General features: G+C 48.7%; 1 protein-coding gene across 1 annotated transcript in view; it reads left to right on the top strand.

The window, feature by feature from the left end:
* LOC130038878 (kinesin-like protein KIF28) overlaps positions 1–12135 on the top strand; it is a 76593-nt gene that overhangs the window by 37708 nt on the left and 26750 nt on the right. The window contains exons 8-12 of the mRNA XM_056130688.1: positions 550–617; positions 2979–3088; positions 5449–5570; positions 9201–9291; positions 11937–11991. Coding sequence (XP_055986663.1) covers positions 550–617; positions 2979–3088; positions 5449–5570; positions 9201–9291; positions 11937–11991 — 446 coding nt within the window. The remainder of the gene's footprint in view (positions 1–549; positions 618–2978; positions 3089–5448; positions 5571–9200; positions 9292–11936; positions 11992–12135) is intronic.

Raw genomic sequence — 12135 nt, 5'->3', positions numbered from 1 at the left:
TTTAATTGTTGTGTGTGTGTGTGTGTGTGTGTGTGTGTGTGTGTGTGTGTTACTAGGGCTCCAACGATCAAACAAGGCAGATGATCTACAGGTGAGTTCCCCCAGCGTTGGCCCTCAACTGTCATTTAGGTCCCTCAATGAATGTGCCAGGTTCTCAGCACCGAGGTCAGCAGCAAGTCAGATCCTCCAGCTGCCTGTTATTATGTGGTGAGCTTTAAAAGTTGAGTAGTACTTAAGTACAAAATATTCCATGAATATTAGTTGTACAATACCACCTATATAAAAACAAAATTTAGGTCCAGAAAGATAGTACAGCAGGTAAGGCATTGGCCTTGCACACAGCTGATCTGGAGTTTCAGTTTGCGCACTACATATGATCTCCGAGCCTCACTAGGATTGATCCCTGAGCACAGAGCCAGGAGTAAACCCTGAGCACCATTGAGTACAGCTCCAAAACCAAAGAAGTGGAAGGGGAAGAAGAAGGGGGAGGGGGCATTAAGGGAAAGGGAAAATCTGCAAGGAATTTTTTTCTTTTTTTTTTTTTTACAGATTGCAGCCATAAGTCCAGCTGACATCTGCTATGCAGAAACTTTGTCGACATTAAGATATGCTGAAAGGTACATGTATGAATGTGGCTTATCCAGGTGGTTCAAGGCTCTAAACCCTGACACACTCTTCCGGTACCTTATACTAGATGGTGTTTGAGAAAGGGAACCAGGAAAATGCAGAACAAAAATGGGGTGGGAGGAAATAAAGTGAAAAAGAGCACTGTGTGGGGAGCTGCAGCTGCTCCCCTCCCAAGCCAGCCTGGCTAAACTCAGGTGTGGAAGGAAGGGGAGCTTCTGGGCACACGGGGGAGCAGCGATGCCAGGCTTGCATGCTTAGTTGTCAGTTTCCCTGGGTTTTCCTGCCAAACAGCAATGACCACTCACCAATTTCTCCTCCTGCCACATGGGACTCAGTCAAGATTAGTGGTAAGCAGTAGTTGCTTTTGTTTGTTTGTTTGTTTGATTGATTTTTGGGTCACACCCAGTGATGCTCAGGGGTTACTCCTGGCTCATGCACTCAGGAATTACCCCTGGCGGTGCTCAGGGGACCATATGGGATGCTAGAATCAACCCAGGTCGGCCACGTGCAAGGCAAATGCCTTACCCACTGTGCTATCTCTCCAACCTTGCAGCAGTGCTCGGGGGTTTACTCCCAACACAGCTTCTGAAGGTGCTCAGGGCACCATGAGGTTTTGACATTTGAACCCAGGCCTTTCCCATGCATGTGTTCCAACCCTTGAAGTTCATCGTGGCCCCTCGGGCAGGGAATTTTTGTCCAGATAACAGAGGGAGAAGAAGTGTAAGAGATAACCTTGAAGTTGGCATTTCACTCTGGGGCTTTCCCTGGCTTCCACCGAGATTGCACTCTCTGGAGAGGCCTGAAGGTCTGCAGCTTCTCCTAGCAAGGAGGAGTCCCTGGGAGGGCACAGGCTCCTTCAGCCGGCTTTGCCAGGCGGATGTCCAGAGCTGGGGCCTTGACTTTTCTTTCCCTCAAGTAGTGCCAGGGGTTCAACCCAGGACCTTCAGGTATACAAGGCAAGTCTCAGCCCTTCTGATCCTTGTAAGAAAGGAGAACCTGAGACTGGAGAGAGAGTACGGCGGTGCTTGCCGTGCATGTCACCTACCGTTCAGCACGGCCAGATGCTGTCCCCCAAACCTAAAAATGATATAAAAATAAATAAAAGAAGGAAAGCTCGCCCCATACGGCCCTGCTCCTTCTGCTCCCCCAGCAGGCCACAAGAGGACCTTGCCCTCTGTCACTCCCAGTTGCCCACTCCCTAGAGGAGAGGACGCCCTGTTTTCAGAGTTGGGGTGAAGGCCACAAGCACTCACACAGGAATCATTCCTGGCAGAATTCTGCCCGTCACGGGGCTCAAGCTCAAGGGAGCTAGTCACCAGGTCCCCAAGGGATCACCCCTACCAGTCTGTCTGCCCTGTGTCCCCCTTGAAGGGGTGAGCCCCACATTTTCACACAGATGTTGCATTATCCTTCCTCAGCCCCTCACATTCATCCACCCAAAGCCCTGCTCAGATCTTTAAGTTGAATTTTTACCTTGAGAAAAATCTAAAAAATGGGTTAGTTTCTTTCTGCTTAGCAGACAAACCATTGCTAGCCATCCTCCTCCCCTGCCCCACTATCCTTCCCTGCCCCGCCACCCACGAGAGACATGATGCTCAGTAAAGAATGACAACGGTACCAGGACTTTAGGCCCAGCTCTGTCTCATCAGTGTGATCTGTCTGGGAAGCCTCTGTCTCTCAGATTCCCGAGGGGTTCGGGAGAAGTCGCCAGGTGGATAGATTCCTCAGATTAAAATACAGGATGTCAGCTACATTTGCATGTCAGATCAAAAGCAAGTCATGTTTAGCCTGGATATGGCCCCACCTGGCCACTGCAGAGTGCAGAGAGGCAGTGCTGGAATCCACTGCATACCCTGGCACCTTGCCAATAGGAATGAAGAAGTAGTTAGCCTCTAAGACCACTGTACCCTCCACGGCAGCCTTTGAGGGCTGACGCATCTCGGCTGCTCAGGGCCAGGGATACCCCCAAGCAGTGCTCAGGGGTCCAACCTGGGGCTCCTCTGTGCAGAGCAGAGCTTCAGCCTTTTCCATCCTCTCAGCCGCTTCAGAGTCTTCAACGCCAAAGCAGTAGAACTGACTGTTCGTGCCCTCAGGCAGCTCAGGACTGGGCTCTGGGGCTGGGCCTTGGCTGAGCTGCTAGGGCCCATTGGAACTGTAGGAGCTGCCCAAGTCCCCTTTGGGTCTGAGTGGCCTGGTGGGACCTGGAATGGGAGGGCCTCTCCCAGCGGGGGGCTGGAAGGGATGTGGACACTCACAGTCTCGGGTCCATGCATGCTGGTGTCCGGTCAGTGCTCTGGGGACTGCCCCAACTGTGCAGGGCCTCAGTGCATCTCTGTTTCTGCCCACGGAAGAGCTAAAAAGGTCCAGAACAAGGCTGTGGTCAACACATCAACGCTGAGGAGGGAGACCAGGACAGACAGCAGCAAGCTTCTGCAAGGGTGCAGGAGCTCCAGCATGGCAGGTAAACTGAGTCAGGAGCAAGCTGAGGGTAGGAGTAACAGAGGAGGGAACCAGTAGGGTGCCTGAGAGAGTGGGGACATCTGAGAGGAGCTGAGGGGGGGACCCCAAGCCCCAGGACATTTGATTCTGTAATTTTTTTTTTAAACAACACTACTTCGAGGTATATGTAGAGCTCCAGGCTGTGGTAAGTCATGAGTTTCACAGTGGGGTGGGGTGGGGGGTCATGTCTGTCTGTGACCAGGACTTCGAGATCCATGCATGGGGGACCAGGTGGACTGCATGCAAGGCAAGAGCCTGACCTCTGTGCTCTCTCCTGCCCAGGACATGCGTTTCTGTTGCAGCCGTTTCTTTTTTATGGGGGGTTTTGGGAGGGGCCTTGGTTGGGTCACAGTCGGTAATGCTCAGGGGTTACTCCTGGCTCTGCACTCAGGAATTGCTCCTGGTGGTGCTCAGGGGATCATATGGGATGCTGGGGATTGAACCTCGGTCTGCCTCATGCAAGGCAAGCGCCACCCCACTGTACTATTGCTCTGACCCCAGAGGCTGCTGTTTCTGCCCCAACTACTTTACCGCTTTGCATGTGATCATTTTCTTTCCAAATCCAAGGTTCAGTTTCTCACTTCCTGAAGACTAATATTAGAGAGACAGAGGCAAGTGTGAGAAAAATTGGTTTCTGTCTTGTTTCATTGTTTCTTTTTTTTCCTTTTCTTTTTTCTCTTTTGGTTTGTTTGGAACCCATCTGGGCTGTGCTTGGGGCTACTCCTGGCTCAGTGCTCAGAGGTCAGGGGCCATTCCTGCTTAGGTCCAGCAGTGCCAGGAATCTGATCCTGGGCTCCCATATGCTTAGGCACATGTTCCATCTCATGAAGCCGTTTTCCAGCTCAATAGGTTTTATTTAGGTTTATCCAAGGGCAGACCTGTCCACCCGACCCTCTAGCTGGGTCTCAGGCTGGTGGAGGAAGGGGTGAGTGTGGGAGAGGAGGCAACCAGTCATAGCCACCCACATCGCTGGTTTGCTGAAGTCACTGGAGCATGCTGGCCCATCCTCAGCAAAGCTTAGGACATTTCACAATGCCCTTGGTGTGGAATGTAAGGTATGTAACCGCCTTGGGGAGACACTGTTTCTGTTCTTTTTATGACTGGCTCCTAGTTTAACAGACAATTCAGAGGAAATTTCCTTAGCACTGGAAGAAAAGCAAAGATCAAGGGGATAGGAGAGGTGGGGCCGCAAAGATAGTTCAGCAGGGAGAGCCCTTGTCTTGCACGCACCCATCCGAGCTCAATCTCCAACACCACCAGGAGTGATTCCCTAAGCACAGAACCAGCAGTGACCCTTGAGCACTGCCATGTGTGGTCCAAAAGCAGAAAGGAAGGAAAGAGAAGAGAGCAAGGGAGAAACTTGTATGTGGAGAGCCAGGTGGAGTCTTTAATTCCTGCTCTCTTACACGCTGACATTCATTCTGTCCATGGCCTCCTGCAGTGAAGGGTTGAAGCAAAGGTCAGCAGCTGTCTCCTCTTCTAAGGCAGTGCTGGTGAAGAGACAGCTCACATGCTTTCATGAAGAGGACCCTGTTTCAACCCCCAGCACTGCATGGTCCGTTTCCCGCCCCCACTCCCCCACCTCCCGCATCTCCCCACACCAGTATTGCTGGGTGTGGAGTAATGCCCACCTCCTGCCTTCCAGAGAGAGACAGAGACAGAGACAGAGACAGAGAAAGGACTCAATCCCAACTGCAAGTTAGAGTCCAGTCACCAGACCTCACAGAATCATTTAAATCCATCTCTGCAGAGCAGTGCTTCTAAAAGTGCCCAGAGATACCACACAAGATCGGGAGCCACTGCTGTGAGCTAGGCACTGTGAGACAGTGGCCACCCGGACTGGTACTCCATGCCACTCTTCCTAGAAGTCACCACAGCGCCTCCTGTATCCAGAAATGCACTTCACGTCCTCACTCCTGCTCCACAGCCCCTCCCTGAGGACAGTGGAGGTGGTCGGTGATTATTCTGTCTGTTGTGTTTGTATTGGCTTTCCAGTAGTGGTCAGGGGCGCCCAGGGATCTCCCTCCCAACAACTGTTAGCAAACCAGATTGTTGAATTAAAGCAAGAGCCTGAGGATGCAGAACTGCTCAGTGCTTATGGTGCTAAGTATTACCTGGTCCATCCCAATGGTGCTTGGGTTCTCCAGGGCTACAACTGTCAATGCACAGGGAAACATATGGCACTAAGGATGGAACCAGGGTCTACTGCCTGCAAGGTGCTTGCAAGTACTTGCAAGGTACCTTAGCCCTGTCCTGTCCCTTTAATCCTGGACCTCACTTTAACCCTGCAGACCTATTGCTGAAATACGTCCCTCTCTCTAGAGCAGCAGGGCTGTTTGCTGGCAGATCCAGGGCTGGGCTTTCACACTGATCAGATGTCCTGGGCACAGCAGCTAGAACGGGCTTGGCAAGAGTGGCAGCAGCACTGCGAGGCCGTTACCCAGGTAAGCTGCACTCCCTCACTACGAGGCCTCAAGCAGGTGAAGAATTGGGAGAGGGCTTTTTCAGTCAGCAAGTGCATGATACATGAACTATGATATGTGAAATGTAACATGTGATGTATAATAAAGTTATGAACAGAGTTAAGGGACAGAAAGTCCAGGATGAGGGGAAGAAAGAGGGGGAAAAGGTAGAAAGGCGGGGCTAGAGTGATAGCACAGCAAGTAGGACGTTTGCTTTGCATGCGGCTGCTGACCCAGGTTCAATTCCCAGCATCTTGTGTGGTCCCCAGAGCACCACCAGGAATAATTCCAGAGTGCAGAGTCAGGAGTAATCCCTTGTGCAATGCTGGGTGTGACCCAAAAAGAAAAAAAAAATAGAAAGGCTTGGTGAATGTTGGCCAGCCTGGCTGGGGATAGGACTCTAGGCTGTTGGTAACTAATTAGACTGGGGAGAATGAAAGGAAGAGGAGTCATGTCTGGGCCCTGTACTCTGTGACCCTAACCTTGGGGAGTGGTGGGAGACCATCAGCCTTCTCAGTCCTTGCGAAGTCTAAAGTAGATATGAGCCCCATCAGTGTGGGGGGATCCGAGAAAGCAGAGGGCCTTCTCAGATTAAGGCACAAGGGTTCCAGTTGCACAGCAATCTGTCTAAGAAATAGAATGGCACTTGGAGAGAGAAGAGAGAGGGCCCCACCCCAGTTTATTTATGTATGTAGACTCAATCTGGTTATCGCCAAAAGGGTAAGAACACAGTTCATCCAGAGCTTTTTTTTTATTATTAGTGAGACACCATGAGGTACAGTTGTAGACTTACAAATTTTTGTGCTTGGGTTTCAATTATACAATGATCAAATACCCATCCCTCCACCAGTGCCTATTTCCCACCACCACGAATCCTAGTATCCCTCCCACCCCCCATCCCCTCATCCCACCCTGCCTCTGTGGCAAGCATTCCCCTCTGTTCTCTCTCTCCTTTTGGGTGTTGTGGTTTGCAAAAGACGCACTGTCCATCCAGAGCTTTTATATGCTAGTTACAAAAGGTTTTGCTTAACATATGAAGTGGTTGCTAACATATAGAATCAGAAATTAATATGATTTATCTTATGTGCCACACAGACATTTACTAATTGTTTCTAGGGCCCTGTTCCTGTTCAAACAATCTGATTAGACTTTCTCACCTGTTCTGTCCTTGTCATAACTGTGCAATGTATGACCTATTCCTCTTGACCCAGCTCTTAGATTGGGTCACTCAGAGGTTCTGCTTTTAATTTTTCTGCTTCACCAGAGGCATAGGCATAACGGGGTGCTTGGAGCATATGTTGTAATGGGTGTTTGCTTAATCAAGCACACCAAGACCATCCATGGCGTGAGAACAAGGAGGTCTTTATTATACCGACTGATCAGACCAGGGGGTCTAAGCTAGGCAAGCACCTGAGGCATTCAACAAAGCTCAGGGATCCAAGAGCCTATTTTTATAGGGCTTTGCTGTGAACTCATCATTGCTTTGCTTCATGCTCAAGCAATGTGGGGGCAAACGCACGTGGTGGTATCTTGTCAGTATGGTTACATAGGGTTCCTTAAAATCAGTTTTTTCTTAGCATGGAACAGGGAAGTTCATCCTAAGTGCAGAGAGGGAGGGCATCTTTTTTTAGAACTTTCCACACACCAGCAAAATCATCTCTTTAAAGTACATGCTATATGTGTTTTAAGAAAATTACTTGTATCTTCTCAAGAAAATTTATTAAACTAACAATAATTAGAAATAAAACAATTTAAAAAAAAGAAATGGAGACAAGCAAATGAGATATATGTTCAAAAGAGAACAGAGGCTTGAAGAGTGAGCCTAATACTGTGTAATTTAAACCTATGCATGGAATAGGAAAATTGCTAGATAAATCTATAAATTTATCCCCTGAAAAACTTTGCATTGGTTAGAGAAAAGAAAGTTAATAAAGAAAGTGTTATTAAGATGGACACACCATTGATACATATGAGTTTTGGGAGAAAAAAAGATTTGTATAAATAAATGTCTATATTATTAACTATGTTTAAAGTATAATTTACATACTCATGCTTTACATTTTAATGTTGTTAAAACAATAAATTGATTTGTTACTTAAAAAATAAAGTACATGGTATAAATTATAAAATTTAAAACACATTATTATAAATTTCCATTATACACATACAGAAGCATTCAATATTCTGCATAAAGGAGGTGACTGGGTTTGAGACCTTAAAAAAATTGCATTCATTTTTTAAAAATTATAGTTTAGTTTACATTTATATTTTGTATCTTGGGGCCACCCCTGGCTGTGCTCAAGGCTTACTTCTGGCTGTTTGCTCAGGAGTAAGTACCTTATGCGGTACTGGGAACCAAACTCAGGTTGGTGGTGTGGAAAGCCTTACTTGCTGTATCATCTTTCTGGCCCTACATTCTTGGTGGTGAGGTGCTGTAATCGCATCAAAACCATGAATGCAGGGCCAAGACTCACCACTGTCCTTTTGTCCTCTAGGCTCCCTCCTCCTTGTCCCCTCCCCTGCTGCTTGGTAATCTGAGTCTTTTAATCCAAGGCCAAAGGTCTGCCATCATTTATTACTCAGTACTATCTATTCCTTTGTTTTATCTCTTTCTCTCTCTCTCTTTTTTTTTTTTGCGGGGGTTGGGTGTTGGGGTCACACATGGTGGTGCTCAGGGCTTATTCCTGGCTCTGTGCTCAGGAATCATATTTGGAGTTGGGTATGGAACTCAGGTCAGTTGCATGCAAGGCAAACATCCTACCCACTGTGTTATCACTCCACCCCAGGCAGTTTTTTTTGTTGTTGTTGTTTTTGGTTTTTTTTTTATTATAAAATTTTTTAATAGTGAGACATCATGAGGTACAGTTGCAGACTTACACATTTTTGTGCTTGGGTTTCACTTATACAATGATCAAACACCCCATGCAGTTTTATCTCTATCTACTACAGATGAATGAAATCACCCAGTACTTTCCGGTCTTCTGACTTACTTGCTTAACACAACACCCTCTAGTTCCCTCAAAAACACAGAAGGAAATGTGAATTTGCAATTTGCACGTCTGCTTAGCCCAGGGCCTGCTCATCTCCTGGGTTTGGCTCCAGGGTGAGTGGGGCATGGTGAGGGGGTGCTGTGTCTGACACCCTTCCGAGCACTTCGATACAGGATCTACATTCATTGTGGTCAGAAACCACTGGAAGGACTGTAATTCTCTGCTTCCGCTCTCCTTGGCTCGTACTGTTACAGGCCTCTCCCTGCGTACTGTTACAGGCCTCTCCCTGCGCAATCAAAGCTTCCTAGTCAAAGAGAGATCTGTAATCAGTGGAGATAGGACTGATTGCCCCCAGGAGGGGCGGGTGCCAGCCTGGGGAATGTAACCCCTTTGGACTCCAGGAGGCAGAGGAAGAAGCTGAAGTGAAGCAAGGGCAGCTCAGGGAAAGAAAGTCAGAAACACGGGTCTTCGGAGCAGCCTGTCTAGAGGAACACAGGGGCCTGCCAGGACCTCATCCCTGCCCTTGGTTTCCCCTGTGGGACCAAGGACACTAGAGTGGCTCTGAAGACAGGCTGAGTTCTGGAATGCTGGTCGTGTGATGCCCGCTCTTGTGTCTCCCCAGGAGCGGCAGCTGACGCAAACCTGCCCCCACCTCCTCAACATCAACGAGGACCCGCAGCTCACAGGGGTGCTCAAGTACTTCATCCAGGAGGGTACGGCACCTGTCTCGGGACCTGCCTGCAGACGTGCTTCCTTGTCACTGTTTCACAATCACATCATCCTGTTGTTAGTCGATTGCCTTGAGCAGGCACCAGTAAAGTCTCCTTCATCCTAGCCCTGAGATTTTAAAAAGTGCCATATTCAAGGCTCTTTCAGGGTCAGGAGAATGAGACCCATCATTGTTACTGGTATTTGGCATATTGGGTACGCCACGGGGAGTTTGCCAGACTCTGCCGCGTGGGCAGATTACATTCGATAGCCTGCCAGGTTCTCCAGCCGTGCGCTTCTGGGAGCTAGGTTTTATAGTCTCTGGGTCTTGGCCGTTGATTGGATTACACAGCGCTGGGGGTCAGTTGGTGGGTGTGACCCCTGCCTACTGGAGGAGGAGGATCTGGGTGGAGGATGCTCAGCCCTGATCCGAGCAGGCTTGGAGATCTCAGCCCCCGGGACCCTCATGCCTTTGTTCCTCTGCCGGTACCTTCATGTGTGTGGAGAGTGGTCTTAGTATGGTTGTGGTCTCAGCATGGTTGTGGCTGGTTCTGGTCACTGTTTATCCCTGGGATAGAATGAACCCCAGCCAAAGTGTCCGTGCTAACCATGCCTGACTCCCAGGAGCCGGGAGCACCCTCACTGCTGTGTGACTTCCACTGCATCCTTCTCCAGAAAGTGTTCTTCCCTGACTCTGAACCCCTTAGACATTCCCTCTCCATACTTCCTCCCACAGCTCCCACACACCCTTTCTGCTTTCTGGTCTGTGACTGTCAGTTCCATGTACCTGGTATAAGTGGAATCAATCAAAAGGGGTTGAGAAATAGTACAGCTAGTAGTGTGTTTGCTTTGCACACAGCCAACCTGGGTTCCATCCTCAGCACCCCATATGTTCCCCTGATCACAGAGTCAGGATTTAAGCCCTGAGGACTGCTGGGTGTTCCCCAAAAAACAAGAAAAACTTGTTCAGAGGCTGAAGAGATAATAAAGTAGATAGGGTGCTTGTCTTGCTCTGGGAAGACCTGGCTTTTATCAGTAGCCTTGTCAGGAGTGATCCCTGGATGCACTTCAAGAGCAAGCCCTGAGCAAGCCCTGAGCGCTGCTGGCTAGGACCCAAAACAAACAAAAACTCTGTGTGTGTGTGTGTGTGTGTGTGTGTGTGTGTGTGTGTGTGTGTGTTGTGATAGGTTGGGGCGACACCCGGCTGTGTGCTCAGGGACTATTTCCGACTCTGTGTTTAGGAGTGACCCCTGCTGGTGCTGGGAATTATAAGCAGAGGAGATCAAAAGGAAGAGGTGCATTAACCCCTGTTCTATCTCTGCCCCATCTGACTTTTTGGGTCTGAGTCTTTCTGCTTTGCATAGTTCCCAGGGCTCATCCCTGCTGACACATGTGTCAGAATTTCTGCCTGTTTTAGGCTGTACTAGAGCTCTGTGCACATCCCAGGCAGCTCTGCAGGATGGGGTGGAGGTGAGGGAAGTGGGGAAGAAGGGAACAAGCCTCCAAGTGGCCCACCCTAGGGTCAGTCATGACAGAGCCTCCCAGAGCAAGAGGTGCCCACACCAGGCTCCAGTGCACTTTTTTTTCCTTTTTGTGTTATACTCAGCGATGCACAGGGTTTACTCTGTCTCTGCACTCAGGAATTACTCCTGGTGGTGCTCAGGGGACAATATGGGATGCTGGGAATCGAACCAGCGTCGGCTGCGTGCAAGGCAAACGCCCTACCCACTGTGCTATTGCTCCAGCCCCTTCAGTGAACTCTTAAGGCTCAGACTCAACATTTCTTTCCCCCAGGTGCCCATAAAGGAAAATAGAACCTTAACAAAATTATTATAGTTCTATTAATGTGTTTACAACAGTGTTGACATTTATGGTCTTGGTGTGCATGGTTACCTAGGAAGGTATTTCTTGTAAGTGTGTGTGTGTGTGTGTGGAGGGGTTGCTTCTGGGCCACGCCCGGCTATGTTCAGGGCTTACCTCCAGCTCCATACTCAGGAACCATTCCTGGAGGGGCTTGAGGAAACATTTGTGGTGCTTGGGATGGAATCTGGGTCTGCTGCATGCAAGACAAGTGCCCTATCTACTATCTCTCCAGCCCTTGGAAGGCTGAACTTTTTAAAAGTTAGAAATCACACCAACAAAAGGCAGGAGCTTGTTCTTCAAGCCCTTGAACACGTATGCCACTTACTTGTCTCTAGTTCTCTTTGATTAAATTTATGCGTGTCGGAGAAGTCCATGCTCTCTCTTGAACATGTTTGCTCTCTTTCCCCTCATGTCTTTCTAAATAAGTTCCATTCAATAAAAACCATCTTGCTTCATTAGTAAAGTTAATGCAGGCAGTAAAACAACTATTCCTCCAGCAAGGTGAATCCAAACATCACATTTAGGTGGGACATTTGGGGTCCCATCACCTGCTCTTGCCCAAGAGTTGGTGACCCTCCCTAGGTCTGATGTCTGGATATTGATTAGGGTTCAATCTTGAACATTTTCTTTTTTGTTTTTGTGTACGAAAGTCATTTCAACTTGTATTTAATGTCACTTCTGGCAGTGGTTGGGGGATGTTCAGTGCTGGGGTTCATACCTGGGCCTCCAACATACAAAGCATGTGGTTCTGAACAATTTGAATCCAAATTATCCCAATTTTTTTCAGGTACGTGTGATGCTGGGCAGGCTGCTTCAAATTCCATCACTCTTCATGGTTTGGGGTAAGTCAAATTTGAACCAGTTGCTTGGCATTTCTCAAATGCATGAAGCCAGAACACGGGATATGACAGGGAGTTAGGGGGATGGTGCTGATGGAAGGGGCTGGCACCCTGCTCTTCAGCCTCCATGCCCCATCTCCAGATTCT

The sequence above is a fragment of the Sorex fumeus genome, unplaced genomic scaffold (genome assembly GCF_029834395.1).
Source record: "Sorex fumeus unplaced genomic scaffold, SorFum_2.1 ptg000007l, whole genome shotgun sequence".
Lineage (NCBI taxonomy): Eukaryota > Metazoa > Chordata > Mammalia > Eulipotyphla > Soricidae > Sorex > Sorex fumeus.
This window is presented reverse-complemented; position numbering and strand designations above follow the sequence as displayed.